At 48.5% G+C, this 18,303-nt stretch overlaps 1 protein-coding gene across 2 annotated transcripts in view; it reads left to right on the top strand.

The window, feature by feature from the left end:
* TRIM66 (tripartite motif containing 66) overlaps positions 1 to 15,734 on the top strand; it is a 68,013-nt gene extending 52,279 nt beyond the window's left edge. For both annotated transcript variants that reach the window (XM_043481439.1, XM_043481441.1), the window contains 10 exons: positions 4,005 to 4,538; positions 4,698 to 4,890; positions 6,302 to 6,362; positions 6,807 to 6,981; positions 7,300 to 7,589; positions 8,073 to 8,199; positions 8,516 to 8,590; positions 8,952 to 9,104; positions 9,515 to 9,733; positions 10,442 to 15,734. In XM_043481439.1, coding sequence (XP_043337374.1) covers positions 4,005 to 4,538; positions 4,698 to 4,890; positions 6,302 to 6,362; positions 6,807 to 6,981; positions 7,300 to 7,589; positions 8,073 to 8,199; positions 8,516 to 8,590; positions 8,952 to 9,104; positions 9,515 to 9,733; positions 10,442 to 10,501 — 1,887 coding nt within the window. In that variant the 3' untranslated portion in view covers positions 10,502 to 15,734. The remainder of the gene's footprint in view (positions 1 to 4,004; positions 4,539 to 4,697; positions 4,891 to 6,301; positions 6,363 to 6,806; positions 6,982 to 7,299; positions 7,590 to 8,072; positions 8,200 to 8,515; positions 8,591 to 8,951; positions 9,105 to 9,514; positions 9,734 to 10,441) is intronic.
* Positions 15,735 to 18,303: the final 2,569 nt, after the last annotated feature.

Consider the following 18,303-nt stretch of genomic DNA (forward strand, 5'->3'; position numbering starts at 1 on the left):
CTTATAATTTCCCCATATACATTTCCCAGGTCCTTGTTACTGTTACCAGAGCTTCATACCACTCCTGATAGCCTTGGCCTTTTTGAGATTGGTTATAGAAATGAACAGGAAAGAGATCAGTCTAGTGTTCAGTATCAGGACAAGTTACTAACCTCATGCTGTCTGTTAGGTGTTGTGGGAGCAAGTCCAGCAGGCCCAGCTCAAAATAAACCGCAAGAGAGTTTCCACAATTCTTCCATGGCTCAAGCTGCATGCCCTCTCTCCTTTATCATTATGTTAACTCACATTTCATGGTATGTAATAAGGAGAATTGATATCCTACAAATGTGATCTCTACTCTTAATCTGAAAGGTTTTGTCTTTGGGAATTTAATCTCATGTATATCTTGTGACGTACAGCCCCTGACCATCTGGTACCTGGAATGGTTCCAGATTGGTTTTGGTGCTCTTGAGGCTTGGCACCAAGGATTTCACTAAGAGTTATCTGTGTCATTGGTAGATGAGATGATTGCATTAAATATACATGTCAAATAGGGAGACGGTCAAAGTATCCAGCTCAAAGGATTAGACAATCGTGTATAAAAGGAAATACAATGATTGTTGGATATTCTTACCCAAAGATAAGAAAATACAGAATATCAGAAAGTTGTATGAGTGCATAACCAGGACAACAAGGGGACACCAAGGGATGCAGGCCTGGGTATGTTTGAGATAGCCCTTGGCCTCTGGCCTCAGTCCCTTAAGCTGGGCTCTATACCTAGTTTATCTCATTTTGTTTGAGCATTCCCCCCATCCCTCTTCCTCCTCACCTTTCTGATCTTGGGACTTAGACTATATAGCAAATTGAAGCCTTTTTATTGAAGACCATTGAACTATGAAGAAACATGTTAAAAGTAAACTTTTCTATAGAGAAACAAAGGGTATTTAGCTCATCTGCTTTTAAAACTGAAAATTAAGAATAGGAATTATAAGCTTTACTAAAGCAGTTAAATAAGTAATAAGGAAAAAGGGTTGGGGGAGAAGAAAAGAGAAAAGAAAATCAAGAGAGACAAAGGGCAGGTGGTGGAAAGACGAAGAGATGGAAGAACAGAATGTGGGAGAGATCAGGGAACAGGGTGAGCAGTGAGAAGGGCAGAGGCAGGCAGGCCAGAAAGAAGAGTGTGGCTTTGGTGCCAGAGAGCTGGATTCTAAAGCCATAAAAATCCTATGACAAATATCATACCAGTGAATAGTGAAAGGATCCCCCTGAGATTAGGAATGTAAGATGGCTACTGTCACTACTTCTATTCAGCTTCCTACTGGAGGTCTTAACTAGTGGAGTAAGGCAAGAGAAGCAAATGTAAGTGAAGGGAGAAAATAAAACTCACTAGTCACAGGCAACATGATTTGTATGCACAGAAGATCTCAATGTGACTTTAGTAAGATCTCTGGGTACAAGTTCAATATATAAACAGCAATTGTATTTCTATATATGAATACAAATAGAAATTGAGGTTTATAAAATTATGTTTTCAATTACATAAAAAACCTCAGATGCCTCTCTGAGCTTCATTGTTCTCAATTATAAAATTAGGGCCACAACAATAACAACATTAACAGTAATAGTAACAGCAGCAGCTAGCGTTTGCTGAGTACCCACTGCCAGACGTTGCTCTAGATGTTTACATGGATTATTTCTTGTAAACTTCACAACCCTTTAATGTTTGCTGTGAGAGTTAAATGAGGAAATATATGTAAAACACTTAGCAAGTTGCATTGTATATAATAAATTCTCAATAAATTTTAGCTACATAAAAATGGGCATTGTTTTAGAGAAACTCAGACTTAGTTGTTAGAACTAAGCTTCTATTCATTGGGCATGCAATTTGTAGAATTAAACAGTCATGCATTATTGTTTTAAAAAAATTGTGACTAGCCCATTAATTCATTTGTTCATCCAGGCACTGTTCTTGGGTCTAGGAAAACACTGAACAAGCAAAACAGACAAAATCCGTACTCTAATGGGGTGGGGCTTCCCAGGTGGTGCAGTTGGTAAAGAATCCACCTGTCTGCCAATGCAGGAGACACAAGAGTTGAGGGTTCCATCCCTGGGTCAGGAAGATTCTCTGGAGGAGGAAATGACAACCCACTCCAGTATTCTTGCCTGGAAAATTCCATGGTCAGAGGAGCCTGGAGGGCTACAGTGCATGGGATCACAGAGTCAGACACAACTGAGTGACTGCACACACGCATAGTCTAATGGAGTTTACAGTTTGGTAGGGGACATATATATTAAACAGTATCATAGATTGTGCTATGAGACTGAAGTACAGGAGTTATGAGAATGTAAAAGAGGGGAGTGAAGATTCACAGGTGAGCTGAATTCAGAAAGTAAGTGGAACAGGGGCAGGGTTAGGAGAATGTTCCAGAGGAAGCAATCTGTCTGAAGTGGGTAAGGGAGAGGATATCATGATTCTGGACCTAAAAAATTGTCTGAGCCCACTGGAGCTCAAAGAATAGGAGAGGGCCACTATATGAACTCTGGCTGCAGAGATGGACAGAGAATAGAGCATCAAGGCCTTGGGAACTTTGTTAGGGATTTTCACAGTGGGGAGCAGTATGGTTTTATGCAGAGCGCGGATGTGGTCAGATTTGTGCTGTCAAAGTATTTCTTCACTGCAGAGGCTATTATTGTAGTCTGGGAAAATATGAAGTGTAACCCGGGCTCAGGCCCCAGCAGCAGAGAGGAAGAGTGGGAATAGTTGAGAGGTGTTCAAGTGGTGGAGTTGATGAGGTTTGGTGTTAGCTTGGGTGAGGGAGGCGGGGTGCCCACTGATGCCTCCCTCCTAGGATCCGACTCAAAGAACTGGGTGACTAGGGTGACATTCACTGAGGTGAGGACAGTCTTTGTTGATTAGCTTTACTAATATAGTATGGAAACTTGAGAGGGTATTTGAAGTATTTCTTTTCCTATGGAAATTTGAATGTCTTACTCAGGGAAAAGAATGATAGGTTTAAGATACTGACTTGGAAGCTTTGAGATATTTACTCCTTGTTTCCTCTTTGATTTTCAAAAGGTGTCAAATGGTTGTTTTTTGTCTTAAAAAAGGCTTGGATATCAAACAGAAATTACTGAAGGTTGCATTTAGAACCAATCTTCCCACCAGTTGCCCTCCGTCTGTTTCTCCAACCTGAAAAACTGCAATGGGTTCTGTGTAGTAATCTGTATGTCTTTCTTCTGCCTACTTCACCAAGTGGTTAGAACTGAGCAAAGAATTATGGGGGTTGAAATGTTATCGCCATACCCATTAATTGTCCAAGTTGCCCATATTAAGATTTAGCTGCTCTGATGTTCTCTGCCTCTGGTTTAGAACAGCTTTGGCAGGTGTAGTAGGGCTAGAAAAGACCTTCACATCTCTTGGTCAGAGTCTTCAGTCTAATGCTGATGGTGCTGGAGTTGATCTGAACAAGCCTGTGAGAAGACTCTGGGGTTGACGTTCCACAGGACTGACTGGGGCTCCCCAAGCCTTGGCATTATCTCAGAGAATGTCTGCGGTAGATCAGGGTTTGAGCCTTCTGAACTTCCTCCCATTCTTATGTAGCAGAAAGTATCCTGTAGGACTCCCAGAAGGGAGGGAAGGCCACTAGATGGGGGTGAGGGATGTGGCTGATAATGTGTGTGTGTAAGTTTGTACCACCCTCAGGTCAAGGGGTAGGCTGTCTCTCTCCCTCTCTCTGTCAGTCTGTGTCTCACACACACACACACACACACACACACACACACACACACGTGCGCATGCATACCAGTGTCCTCAGCTGTGCCCACCTCTCTGGGTCATAGCCCAGCAACCTCCATGGTGTAGGGGAATGGGAACAGGACTTCATGGTCTGTCTGAGTTCCCTGCAGCTACTAGACTCTGAGGCAGAGTGAAATCTGAGCATCGGATTCTTACGGGCTTCCTCCCTCCTTTCCTTCCCACCATTCCTACCTAACAGCTGGACTCTCCCCTGTCTTTGCTCCTGTAGCATTCCACTTCTCTGAGCATCATGGGCTTTTCCAACACACTGGAGATGGAGCTGTCATCTACCAGGCTGGCAAGGACCCTTGAGCCACAGATACAGAGCAAGAGCAGCCTGACAGCTGCCCCACCCCAAGTGATGCCCCAAGTGGTACCAAGCCTGTTGAGTGGCCCCCCACCAACCATGTCCAGCCTAGCGAGTGGTCAAAACCAGGCTGTGACCAGCCTGACAGCCAGTCACCTGCCGGCCATGCCCAGCCTTGTGCGTGGCCCACCCCAGTCCATGCCCAGCCTAATGAGTGATCCCTCCCCGGCCATCACAAGCCTGGCAAGTGATCACTCTCAGGCTGGACCCAACCTGATGTCTGGTCCCACCCACACTGTGCCAAGCCTGGCAACCTGTCCTCTGCAAAGTGTGCTTCCAGCTTCTGATGTGCCGCTGGAGACTGGGTCTGGCTGCAATCCTGGTTCTGGCCGAACTGCAGGGGGCCTGTGCCCTGGGGATGGAGCTGACCCCTCCCTGGGGAATTCCTTGTGTAAGGTAGGTCTTGGGGAAATGTCATTTAACTTCATCTGCTTAACTCTGGGGAAAAGAGTGGCCCCTGAGGCCTCATTCTGGCCTTAGCTTAACAGCTCTGTGACCAGCGACAGGGAAAATGTCTGATTTCTTTGATTCTTGTTGGCCTTTCACTTTTGAAAGATGGAAAGTGAGGATTCTACCCGCTTCACTGACTCTCTGGGACAAGGCCCTACAGCCTCTGGTCTGGATGCTTCCAAGGACTTGTCTATCCCCTCAGACCTGGAGGAGCCAATTAACCTCTCTGTGAAAAAACCCACACTGGTGCCAGTGGTCAGCACATCTGTGGCCCTGCAGCAGTACCAGAGCCCAAAAGGTGAGACTCGGCAGCCTGCATTTCGTGCTGCCCACACGCTTGAGCAGGTGGGCCCAGCACTGCAGGTGAAACAGAGGTCAGCAGAGCAGAGACTGAGGGAACAGTGTCTTTCTCTCAACAGAAAGTAACCTCACCTCTCTGTCCAGAATTGACCTTTTGATGCCTGTTCTGTTTCCCTCACCGTGGCCAGGAATTAACCTCCTTGTAAAATTCCCCAGGCAGAAATTTGGGGATCTGGGTTATCGGTAGGGGGAAGCAGGAAGAGCACCACCCCAGAAGGGCTAGGCTTGGCAAAACTTCTTAGGGACAAGAGCACGTCTGACTCTGGGTTAGCTGACCCGCTCTGTCTCTTTATATTTGAATGTGTGCAAAATACCTAACTTTTCTGACTTAGTTTTTCCCCCTGTATATGGAGCTAATCATAGCTACTTCATAGGCTTCTGGGAAAAATACCTACAGTGAAATCATTTGATGACTTATTCTGTAGTACAAGAATTTGCCTTGCACCTGGCCTTGATGTGGATTTTTGCCTCACAGTAAAGGGAATTTGGACTGGTTGGACTTGACTCTGATTCTCTTTTCAGCTCCCCACACCCATTCTCAAATGGGGCTAGGCCAAGGCACCTTTCTTCCAGGGAAGGTGAGGGCTGGTTGGGAAGTTAGATAGCAACTACCTAGTGAGCGCTAGGGGCCTTCTTAGTTCAGTGTATGATGCATGTGTAGTTTGTAACAATCAGTCTGTTACCTATGTATTTAATAGATGAAGAAATTTTTCTCCTTGTCCCCTCACATTGGCTCTTCCTAACTGCACAATAATGCAACCCTGAATTTTAATCAATTAAATATTTCGAACCCTGTTTGTCAATGGAAGCATTGGCCAGTGCCTGGTGCTGAGTGGGCCCCCAGTACATGCTAGTGTCCTCCTCTCTCCCCACTGCCCCCTGCCCATCTGTACAGACTGCACTTCTCAGGGAAGGGCTCCCGGGAGCCTCTTGCCCTCGGAAGGTGAGCTGGATTCTCAGGCTGTGCTGAAATCCCAGCACTTGGCTGATAAGGAAGGGGCTGCACAGAATGATTCCTGAGAGCAGGTGACACCAGTATATACATGGGGAATAAGTGACTTCTGAGCTCATTTTGAAGCTGAGACGCTGGCTCCTCAGCACCTAACCCAACACTCACTCCTGGGTAGCCTCTGAGTGTTAACCTGTGTTATCTTTGAAAAAGAAAGTAGCCTTCTTCCCCACTCGGGAAGTGAGCCGAGTAGTATTGTCACCATGATGAGTGATTACAGTGTGAGTAAGGAGGGTATGACAGGCATGTGACCGCAGTATGAATAGCGGATAAGAGTAGAAGGTGTGGGTGACAGGGTGTGTTATCATAAATGTATACATGAATTTGTCTTTTGTCTTAGAGTATGAGAGTTTTGAACAAGGAGCCCTCGGGCTGAACACAGAAGAGAACCAGAGTATCAGGTAACAGACCCTTGGCCCAATATCCCTCTCCCACCATCCAACTTCATGTCCTGGGAGACTGGCACAGGAAGTGAGCATCCTTGATGTCTTAATCTGGAGCTTGCCTGCCTCTGTCTTCTTCTTCAGCCCTCAGACCCTGGAGTGGGTGTGTGGTTGTGTGTCTGGGATGGTTGTGGGAGATTGTCCTGGCTCCAGTGCTGTGAGGCAGGCACTCTGGATGCAGTTCCCCTCTACAGGGGTCCCCCTTTGATCAGAGGGCTCCCACGGGCTGATGGGACCTGACTAGGCAGAGCTGGTGGTGGGCTGGAAGAGGGGCCTGTGGAGGGTTGGACTGAGGAGTTCCTGAGCAGCAGTTCAGTTGTGAGATCATGGATGAGCTTGACTTAGCAGTCGGGCCAGAGGAATGTGGCTGTCCGAGACCCAGGGATGTGGTTCTTGCCCTAGACCCTTCAGTAATGAGCCCAAGATTCCCTACGTGCGCCTGGAGCGGCTCAAGATCTGTGCTGCCTCCTTGGGCGAGATGCCGGTGTTCAAGCTGAAGCCACAGAAGAATGATCAGGATGGGAGCTTCCTGCTGATCATTGAATGTGGTTCTGAGTCCTCCAGCATGTCCATTAAGGTACCACTTTTCTCTGCCTTCTCCTTGAAACTTGGCCCAGTCCAGGAGCCTCTCTTTCCTCTCTGCTCCTGGCAGAATCTTGGCCCCAGCCTTGTTCCGAGTCTCTGAGAGGGGCTGCTGCTCGGCCACACCTTGTCCCCTGCTGCCTGGGGTCTGTGAGGGGCACGCTAGGACTGAGCTGTCCTGGTGTTCCTGGGGCTGGCTGGTTTGGGGTCCTGAAATAAGTTGGTGCCCAGGCACCAACTTGTCATCTTTCCTCTCCCTCCCTCAATAACGTGGTGCCTCGCTCTGACCGCTCAGACTCACTTCTTCCCCAAGGTCAGCCAGGACCACCTGCCTGATGCCATCCAGTCCCCAAATCTAGGGGGAAGAAAGGTCACTGTCACATCCCTGGCTGGGCAGCAGCCCCCAGAGGTGGAGAGTGCATCTCCTGAAGAACACAGGCTCATTCCTCGAACCCCTGGAGCCAAGAAGGGGCCCCCAGTACCCATAGAGAATGAGGACTTCTGTGCTGTCTGCCTCAACGGGGGGGAGCTGCTGTGCTGTGACCGCTGCCCCAAAGTGTACCACCTTTCCTGCCACTTGCCAGCCCTGCTCAGCTTCCCAGGGTGAGTCATGCCACCCAGGCCCTGACCTGGATGGCACAGTGATCTTCCAAGGGAGGTTATTCCAGGCCAGCCCACAGGGCTCTCTCGGGGGGGACTTCCTCCCCTCCCTGGCCTGCGTAAACTGCAGGTCTGTGACTTAGTGGCTCTCTCTGTGCTCCTTCTGCACACAGACAGGCGGCTGCTTCCCTTTCTCCTCTGTTCCCAGCTTCCTCCTCTGTTGCCAGCTTCCTCTTGTGCAGATTTATCCCTTGACGTCTCTCCCAGCCCCTTGCTGACTCCTGTTTTTCTGGATTCACTGATCCTGAGTTAACTGAATTTTTTTTCAAGACTGTTGCTAGGAAGCCATTCTCTGTAGGGCGAGGCTGGGGACTTGGTTTCTCATGGCGCCCCCCCCCCCCCCGCCAGGCCTGTCTGGGGGTAGAGGAGCAGGGAGGGGCTGTGGACGTGTGCGGGGGGCCTCACGTGGCCTCCTTGCCTCTGCAGGGGAGACTGGGTATGCACGTTGTGCCGCAGCCTGACCCAGCCCGAGATGGAGTACGATTGCGAGAACGCCCGCTTCAGCCAGCCTGGAGTGCGGGCCCCTCCTGGCCTGAACATATATGACCAGAAGGTAGGGAGGGGTCTCTGGGAACGAGGTTCCCACCTGGGGTGGCCTGCCTGTGCCTATGGGGGCTGAGACTTTTCTGAGGGGATGAGAAGCCTCTCTGGTACCTCTCTTTTGGGCTATGCCTAGACTTTGGCCCATGGGGGTTTGCTATGATTTTCCTTCTGCCAGCTGTTTTCCTCTGGCCTGGGAGGCTGAACTGTGCCCTGGTATGGCCGGCGGTTCATACCTGTGGGCCAAAGCCATCAGGGTCACTATGTTTAATTCTCACTGAGGTGGGGCCAGGGCAGACTGACGCGGCTGCCCATTCTGGTTTCCGCAGAAGTGTGAGAAGCTGGTACTGTCCTTGTGCTGCAACAGCCTCAGCCTGCCCTTCCATGAACCTGTCAGCCCGCTGGTAAGGAAGGACTTGCTGGTTCTGCAGAAGGCCTGGGCCTGGAGCGGATTGAGGTGGGGCCCAGGGTAGGCTCGGAGCGTGCCTGCTGGAAGTAGGAGTAATTTGTGCATGATTTAGGGACCTGGCGGCCTGGCCACCACAGTCCCCCACAACTGCTGCTGCGTCAGACCTGCTTGACATGTACACTACTCCTCCTTTCCCTTTCTCTTTTCCCTCCACACGTTGCTTCCTGCTGCCTTTCTCTTCTTTGTGTTCTTTTACTTCTACTCCGACTCATTCTCTATCTCTTCTTCCATCTTATCCTTACTTTTCTCCTCCACTTCTCTCTTCCTATTTGCTTCCCCTCTTCTCCTCCCCCAAGGCCCGACATTACTACCAGATTATTAAGAGGCCCATGGACCTGTCGATCATCCGGAGGAAGCTGCAAAAGAAGGACCCAGCTCACTACACCACCCCGGAGGAGGTGGTATCAGACGTCCGCCTCATGTTCTGGAACTGTGCTAAGTTCAATTATGTACGTCTTCCCTGTTTTCCCTCTCTTCTATTTCCAGTGACCCCCAGGATTTTCATGGCTGGATAGGGGTGTCTGGTTTGGGCCTGGGCTGCTATGAGGACCTGGGAGCAGACCTTCGGGGGCCTACTGTAGTGTGTATAAACTCTCTCCCACATTTGGGCCTCAGCATGAACTCAGGAGAAAGATGGGGGTTGTTAGTGACTCGCTATCTGTGGGTAACTGTCAGGGTCACTTCTGCTTGGAGAGCTGATGATACTGAACTGATTATCCTGCGTCCTGAGAAAATGTAGAGTTTGAGGCACCCAGGAGACCCAGCAAGGCTTTGTGCTCTTTGTACAGCTCTTGAGGGGCCTGGAAGGGATGTGCTGGTGGATCAGGGCCAGATCATCACTGCTCTCCTCCCCCTTCAGCCCGACTCTGAGGTTGCAGAGGCAGGCCGCTGCCTGGAAGTGTTCTTTGAGGGCTGGTTGAAGGAGATCTACCCCGAGAAACGGTTCGCTCAGCCACAGCAGGAGGACTCAGACTCTGAGGAGGTGTCTAGTGAGAGCGGGTATTCCACTCCCCAGGGCTTTCCGTGGCCCCACTACATGCAGGAGGGCATCCAGCCCAAGAGGCGGCGGCGACATATGGTAAGAAGCTGCTGCCAGCTGGCAGGCAGGTGGGTGAGTGGGTGATTGGGCAGGTGGAGGGCACCCATGCAGCAGGTACAGGGTAACCTGAAGTGAGGCTTTTCAGCTCAGGTGGCACAAGAGAGCAGGGACAAGGAGCCCTCACTTCCCACCCCTCAGCCTAAGTGGAAGGCAAAGCAGTGTGGGGCTCTTCAGCTCCAGTGACCCCTGAGGCTCAGAACTCAGAGAGATGGATGTACCTGCCTGGGTCACCCCGAAAATTTGCAGCAGGACCAGGTCTCCTGACTCCTGCTGGTTATTCCACACTGTGATGCCCTGGTCTCAATCCTGATCTCCACTTGGGTTGGGACAAAGGGAGAGTCTTCTTAGCCCCTTGGTGTAGAGAAGGAGGGAGAGGTGTTGCTTGCAGGAAAGAGATCTCCTCTGACCTTTGGTTTGGTCTCAGTCGTGCAGACCTGAAACATCAGTTCCATGCTGTTTCATTCCACTGACATGTACTGCCTGCCCACCGTGTGCCAGGGTCCCACCAGCCACTCCCGTTGCCTGTGACACTTGGCACGCAGTGCTTGGTGGCTTCAGTGAGCTTTGAAGTTGCATCCTTGGGGTGGAATAGAACACTTTGGCCCTGGGGAATCCCAGTCTGGACTTTTCACACTAATGAACCCTACATTTGGGCATTCTGATTCTAAATTTTTTTTTTTCTTTCAGGAGAATGAAAGAGCAAAACGAGTGTCATTCCGCCTGGCCAACAGCATCTCCCAGGTGTGAGGGCTGGAAGGAGACCAAGCACTCTGGCAGCTGGTACCCCCTCCTGTCGACCCCTCCTCCCCACCTTTCAGCGCATTCTCCTTGGATCGTGGACGTGAGATGCTTCTTGTCGAGCCTGTACTGCCCTTCTTTGCCTTTTGCATCGTACAGCATTTATTTGGGAGCCATAGTGCATCCACTACAGAGAAGATTTCAGTAATAAACAGCAAAGAGGGGGTGTTCCCTGTGAGCAGAACAGTCAGATGTGTAGGGTCCACTTGACAAGACCACGCCTGGTCAGGCTCAGGAGGACCATCCTTCCTTGGTGAATTCTCCCTGCTGACGAAGGCAGACATTTCTCACCTTGCAGTGTGCAGGGCTCAGGAGCAGCGTATGTATCTGAATTCCTCCTGGGCCCAGAAGAGGGTAAAAGGAGGGAGAGAGGTTCTGGTGTAGCTACCGCAGGCCTGTGATCCTTGGCCTAGCACAGCCAAAGACTGTCACTGTTTGCCTTTGTTTGGCCTGCTTGGACAGAGGCACCTGCCCTGGGTGTGGTAATGAGGTTTCTAGAGGCCACAGGTCTCAACTGGTGCCTATTCTCGGGTTCTCACGGTTTTCAGGGTATTTGTTCTTCACGTCCCCTCTCCTGATGCTGATGCAGATGGCCACTGTGGAGCTCTGGATAGTGTGGCATTCTTGACGGGGCTGGGGGGCCGTGCAGAGACCACTTAGGTCTTCAGGCTCGGATCTTACTTAACAGGCTTAAGAAGATTTTAACTTCAGAGCGTGCCCTCTATGCCACCTCCTTGGATTGAGAGCTCTTCTTTGGTGTCAGAACTGGCTTCTTAGAAGTGATTATTGGTGGTCACCCCTTCATTATGCCCATTCACAGGTCCAGACCCTGAGTTCTGCTTGGGAGAACTGTGAGGAAGCTGCTGTCTGCTTCACATACAGAGATTCTGGGCCAAGGAGAATGACCCACAACCAGCTCCCTCTGCTGGGTCTCTCCTCCGGCTTAGAGATCCTAGCTCTCAACTCCTCCACTTCATAGAGCCAAAGATCAGAAGTGAGTCCTCTGACTCGCCTGCCCTCAGGCTGTCCATAGCCGAGAAAAAGTCAAGACTCTGTTGATAGCCCCCCACCCTCTTTTGTTTGTTGGAGGTTGGAGAAGGTCAGAGGGACTGGCAGGAGCCAGCCCTAAGCATTCATGGAAGTTCTGTCAGGGATATAAAACTGATAGAAGCCTCTTCAGTGTCCTTTGGTGACCCTGAAGCAACTTTAGAACTTTATTTCTCCAGGAATTCAAAGAGAAGTGTTCTGGGGGCCACAGGAGCAGAGCTCCAGGCTACATCTCAGTTAGATGGTCATGGTCCATGCAAGGAGTTTGGGAGGAAAAGGCATACACAGATGCTGGGGGTCAGGCCACCTCATTGGCAAGGGCTTGGTTGGGAAGGAACCTGTTGCTGATGTTGGCTTGGCCTGGAGACAGCTCTCCCTGGTCCTGTCATGGCTTAGCTAATTTCAAGGGAGCTGCAGGTCGTGGCTTTATTTTTGCCAAGAGATACAGTTTAAGGAAATTCTTGTCTTTAGGGCCCTTGTTAATGGGGACATTTTGATCAGAGAAAACATTTCTTCTCTCCTTGTGAGTGGATGGAACTGCTCATTTCCTTTCCACCCAGTCTGAGAGAGCATCTTCACTTCAAAGCAGACTATGCCCACTGACTTACCATTCTCTCACCAGCACATGCCAAGCTCTCCTAAGCAGATGGGCTTCCGTAATCATGTTTTCTAGTTTGGGGTAACTAAGTCTTGAATACTCCAGTAGCCAGGCAATCTTTGGGTGTAACCATCTGCTCTTTGGAGCTCATATGACTTTATGGTTTGGGCTCTGGCCATTTCCCTTTCAATTTTTGAATCTTTTTCTCTATTTAGTTGGCTTGGAAAGGTTCTCTCTGTAATTATCTCATTAATTCCTCCTCTTGGTCATTTTTCCTTTGTGTGGGTCACCTTCTCACCTTCTCTGGATCACCTTCACGGTGCTTTGTGTTGGGCAGCTGGGTGAGGGCTGTGACAGTCTCAAACCTGATTGACGTCTTTCCCCAAGACCAGTTGGAAACCACAAATACGAAGCAGAAATACTTAGTTAAGTGCTTGGCTTCCCTTGTATCAGTGTTGTTCCCACTTGTAGCCTGCTGGGCCAGGGGACCTTAGTGATGTGGTAGAGAGTCACATGCTCCCTTCCCACTGCTGAGAACCCTGCATGCCAAGAAGCTCCCTTTAGGCACCTGAGCAGGGAGGGTGGGAGGTATGGTGTCCTTTCTTCCAAGAGTGTGTGGCCCCCCATTCCTACGCTGGTTACCCCACAGCACTGCCCTCTCCTGGCTTCTCCTGTGTACTTAACACCAGTGTTGTAAGTCATAGTTTTGTTTTGTTTTTGCATGCAGAAAACAACATGGTGTTTTAGAAATTAAACAAAAGGCTACTGGCTGAGTGACTGACTTTAATGGCTCTTTGTTAACATTTGAGCTAATCCCATTTTTGACTTATTCCTATAATAGTCCCATTTTGGAATCAGTTAAGTCCTTTGGTCATTGACAAAGTCATGAAGTGAAAATGCAATGAGTTCTGGCTTCTTAAGGTACAGAATGCAGTCCTAGAAGAGAAATTGGGTTTCTTGGATATGCTGAGAAACAGAAGAATGGGCTGGTTTCAGCTGATGCAAAGGAGATTGTAGTGCTCTCTTCTGGAACCTAGGTGGGTTGACTCTGCCTAACTTCCAGCAGTTGCCAACTATACATCTTGCCTGTTTGTGTAAGTGGCAGCCACCAGATCCTCTGTAGGCTCTGTAGGTCTTCACAGAGAACCCTGCCATCAACCCTGGTGCACTCTGGCTCCTTGTACCCAATTCTGGCAACAGGTCTTTGCCTTGCTCCTAAGACATAGACCCCTCCCTATATGTTCCTGGGCTCTGCTCTGCTTTCTCTTTCACTCCATGGTGTCACCTACAATCTTCTCTTCTGAACTCCTTAACTGAGACTCTGCCCTTTCTGGATTAACATCCCCTGTGCTTCCTCTTCTCCCATTCTTCCACTGCTATTAATTAAATTGCCTGCTCCTTCAACCCATTTCCAAGACCTTAGCTCTCTGTTCTCCCAATCCTTCAGTCTTCTCCTGGACTTCCTCCTCTCCTGAGCCTAAATCCATGTCCTGTGATACGCTGATGCTTTTTTCAGCATCCTGAACTTCCTCATCCTCTCCAACTTCTGCTGGAACTATCAACCATCCTCCATTTTCTGCATCAGCCTGTGTTTAGCTGTGTTTAGCATCAGCCCTCTTTCTGGGCTCCTAAGCATGACAGATTCAGAGCTGAGAGCCTCAGTTGGGCTCTCAGTATTGATTGGTGTATCTTTGACTTGTTATTACTCTGCTTTCCATGCGTGCCCTTTATCGTTTCTCTCAGCAAATGACTGGCCTCATTGCCTACTTCACAGAAGAGAGACCCTAAAACAAGACTTTTACTGTTCACATGCTCCTCTCCCCTCCCATCCCTCTGTGTAGCCGTCCTTAGCTCCCTACCAGTTATTCCTGTTTGGTGCTCTACTTCTTGAATCCTGCTCTGCATCTTCCAAGACTTTGCTCCATCGCTTATCTCACTGCTCCCATTTTCCAGGGTCTTCAGCCACACTCTCCACTGGTTACCTCCACATAGATAACAAACAAACTAAGGTCTCCCCAAGATTAAAATAAAATTTCTTAGAGTCTGTTACACTTACCTTTTCCCCTTGTCAGCCAAGTTTCTCTTAACAAAATATTTTTTATTGATTCTTCCTAGTCACTCTTTCATCCTCTATATAGTTTTTCACAAAAGTCACCAGTGACTGCCCGGTTGCCAAATCAAGTGAATACCTTTCAGTCCTCAACTGTCGTGAACTCCCTACAGCATTTCACATCATCTACCACTTCCTCTTTGAAAAACCCTCTTTACTTGGCTTTGGTGACACCGTAGCTGTCTGGATTATCCTCTTTACCTCTCAGCCACACAGGCTGAGCCTTCCTTGAGATACGGACAGGGAGCGCCATCGGTAGCATCCCGTGGTCTCCCCTCTTCAGGAGCCAGATGGGCAGGAGGAAGCATGGCTGCTCCTTCCCCTACCCTTCGTGTCTGCCTTTTTTCTTTGACTTCATTTCTTCTCCTGGACTCAGTTCTCCTCATGCCAAGTGGGTGTATGAGCTCTGCTGGGAGGACAGCATCTGTGATTGATTCTGTCTCTCCCAGCACAGGCACAGATTTTAGCCAGATTTTAGTGTGCTAAGAGGCCCTATATAAATCAGGCCAGAAATGTGGATTAGGTCTTACCAAGAAGAAATTTGGTAAACTGGATTACCCAGTGGGTGGGCAGCTCATCACCAGGATCCTCACACCATTTACAGCCTGCCTTAGCCGGTAAGGAGCATGGGATCATGGTAAGCATGTTTCCATGCATGGGTCAGTGCTCTAGCCAGGAGGAGGATCCCATCTGGAGTGGGTATCTGCCACTGATAACATTCTGTTGGAGGGAAATCAGGAAGTTCTGTGATTCATCACTTGCTTGGGGTTCAACTAGGGTCAGCCTGGCCCCTTGAGCCAGGTCGTCCCCGTCTGTATTGATCACCACCACCTGCTTGCTCCCGTTGTTTCTCGAGCTGGAGGCAGATGCTGGTTATTTTCTTGGAGGCAAGAAGGTATGACAGGAAGATGTATTATTTGAGATGCTAGATACCTAAGTTTTGACTCTGCCAATTATGAACTGTGTGACCTTGGGTACAGTTTCCCCATCTATAGAGTCGTTGGGAGGAGGTGGGGAGGGAGATATGAAAACAGTGATCTCTCAGAGGCTCTCCAGCTCTCAAGATGGTAATGGTGATTCTAATTCTAAAGCTCAGGCCACACAGGGAACAAGAGAACACTGCAGTAGGACGTGGCTAGGGAGTCTTGACCAAGCCAGGGCAAAGGGCCTCACAGGCCAGACTGAGCTGCCTTGAGGAAAGTCTTCAGTAGCTGGTGCTGCTTCTGGAGCCATCTGCTCATTCCTCAAGCTGCACCCCTCTGTTGGCTGTGTAGGGTAAGTTCCTGCTAGGCCTCTTCTAGAAGTGGCCATCGGATCCAAGGTGGTTGGGGGCATGAGGGAGGAACATTATAAGGGGAAGTGTCACTGATCTTAATAGAACCTACACATTCAAGAACAAATTAAAAAAAGAGCACTTTTCTTTACCAGTAATTGTGTCCTGGAGTGTTTTTTCAGTGGAGATGGTTGAACCGACTTCATGGTCTTCTCACCCCCAGACTCCACCATCCTTAAGACACAAGGTGGGGAAGAGCAGACTGGGGAGCTTTCTCACGAGGAAAGAACTCCACTCTCTGCTTCTTACTATGTGAACACAGTCTGTTCTTTGAAATAGAGGCAGCAAGTCTGAGGCGAGGTCTGTGGAAAAAGTGCCCACCACTTCTAGACACTGAACTCTTCAGGAATATCCTTTATATAGTGACATTCCCGTTACCTAACCTGAGTGTTCCTCTCTACCCAGTGGTTTCCAGTCATCGTGTGGGGCAAGGACATTGTAGTGAATATTTGTCATTCATTCTGACTAAATGGAATCTGAACCTCTTTCCTATTTTGGGGGAATTCCCCTCCCCAGGAGTCTTGGGAGGCAGAGCTCACTTCTCACTATTGAGTCTGAATACATTAAAACTTGATTTCCCAGCATCCCTTGCAGCCTGGGTACTGGTCCAGTGGTAGTTATTTTTAAAAAAGAGAGAGAAAGAAAAAGAAAAGAAGGGGAAAGTAAAGCAGGGACTACAGACACCCCTCTGGTGACAGCACTGGCTGCAGCGAGGTGGGGTTCCCATGGCGGCAGTTGCAGCAGCGCTAGCTGAAGGACCTGGGGCTTGATGGTAGTTTCTTCAGCACTCCAATTAGCTCTTAGCTCAGTTCCCTGGCCTTCCCAATAATTCTGTGAAATGCTTTAAAAATCTTTTAATAAACTCATTTTCTGCTTAAATTAGCCAAAATTCATCCTTTTACCTGCAACTAAGCATCCTAACAGATGCAGAAATCTTGAGGAATCTGGTAAAGTCATGGGCCCACTCTCAGAGCTCCAGACCCACAAACCTTGTGGCCTGTGGACAATTTCACTTGGGTGTCTCAGCATCACGTGACACACAGGCCATCCATCCCCCGGTGCCCTTAACATTCTTCCTCTAAGCAGCCAGGGAGATGGAAAGAAACTGGGTAGTGTGGTGTCAGGGGAGCTAAGGGAGTTTGTGTTTCAAAAAAGGATGACCATCACTTTTAATGTTTACAATGAGACCTGGAAATTTTGTCTAACCCCCCTTCCCCCATCCCCTCCTCAGACTGGCCCAAGTACCTGAAACCTTTCCCCACACCTGCTCTGAGCTTTCTGCTATGCTTTTTCCTTCTTAATTTTATTAGTACCAGCTTTCTCTAGGTCCCAGGGGGGCCTCTCTGCTTCCCATTCTTCAGGTTCTGTGGCACCTGCTAGAGCACGCCCTGCCCTGGCAGGTAGGTTTGCAGCACATTTTCTGCGCAGGCGGCCTGTGGACTGCTTTGTCCACTAGAAAGTAGACCCAGAGTATCCAGGGCCTGAGAGCTTTTCAGGGACCTACAAAAATATGTCAGAAACACGTTAGAATTAAAAATGGTGAAACCTAAATTAATATCTAGTTACATGTCTATAAACTATACCATTATGTCAAACTCATTAATTGTTAATTTTATAACAGTTTCATTAAAATTTTATTACACTTAAAAACAATTTGCTGGTTAGAGTTCTTCACAAGAAATTCTATTTACTGAATGATTGCTGTATTCTTAACAATCATGTGCATTGTCTTTGTTAGCAAGATGATTGCTAAGAAAGCCAAGCCAATTGTAAATTAAATGAATTATTCTTAGCCAAATAATTCAAAAGGAAAAACTGTGAAAACAATTTCAAGATTTTGCTGTAAAAACTCTATTTACTATAGGCTGTGAATGCATTTTAACATTTGATGTGTGTTGTAGGGCCTCCTAGAATAAGAATGCCTGGGCTCTGGGAAGGGCTCTCAGATGTCAGCTCCTGGAGGCTTTGCCCACAATTTGGTTTGAGGACTGAGAGGCTGTAATCAATCCCCAGAGGCCACTATCAAACTGTGGCAGAGATTGCTAATTGTTGCCAGTATCCATTTTCTCCTTAATTTTTAGTAATAATCCACTTCCCCACCTTCCCTGGCTTCCTCTGCAGCTGGATGCTCTCTTATGAATAAGTTCTTGACAATCAATTATGAAAGGCAATAATGTATAAAACTTCCAAGACACGTTTTAAATGAAATCACTTGTCCTCCACTTCCTCTGTCTTTACCCTTCCTCCACACAGGAACACAGGTAAGCCTACGGGTTATCCACTTTAATCTTGCTGATGGATGTGACATCCTAGAGAATGGTGAAACAGGAAGTACAGAGAACCTAGGTGATTTCATAAGCTCATGGAGCACAGTCTCCATCTACCTTGAGCTACCTGCTTACCTCATTGGATTGTTACTTTCTTTGAGGAAGAAATACATGTCAATTTTTAAGCCCCCTTTTTTTTGTTGTTGTTATAGCAGCTGAGCCTATACTCTAATATGCCAAAACCAGAGCTATCTTTGCTCCTTGGGCTGAGAGGATATCCCTCAACTTCCTGGAAGCTGCTGTAGCCCTGGCCTCCAGAGGTATAAAACCTATTGAGGCCAAGCTCAGCATTCATGGAGAAAACAAGGATCTATCTGTGCTTGGCAACAACCACCA

The sequence above is a fragment of the Cervus canadensis genome, chromosome 11 (assembly GCF_019320065.1).
Source record: "Cervus canadensis isolate Bull #8, Minnesota chromosome 11, ASM1932006v1, whole genome shotgun sequence".
In the NCBI taxonomy this organism is placed as follows: Eukaryota; Metazoa; Chordata; class Mammalia; order Artiodactyla; family Cervidae; genus Cervus; species Cervus canadensis.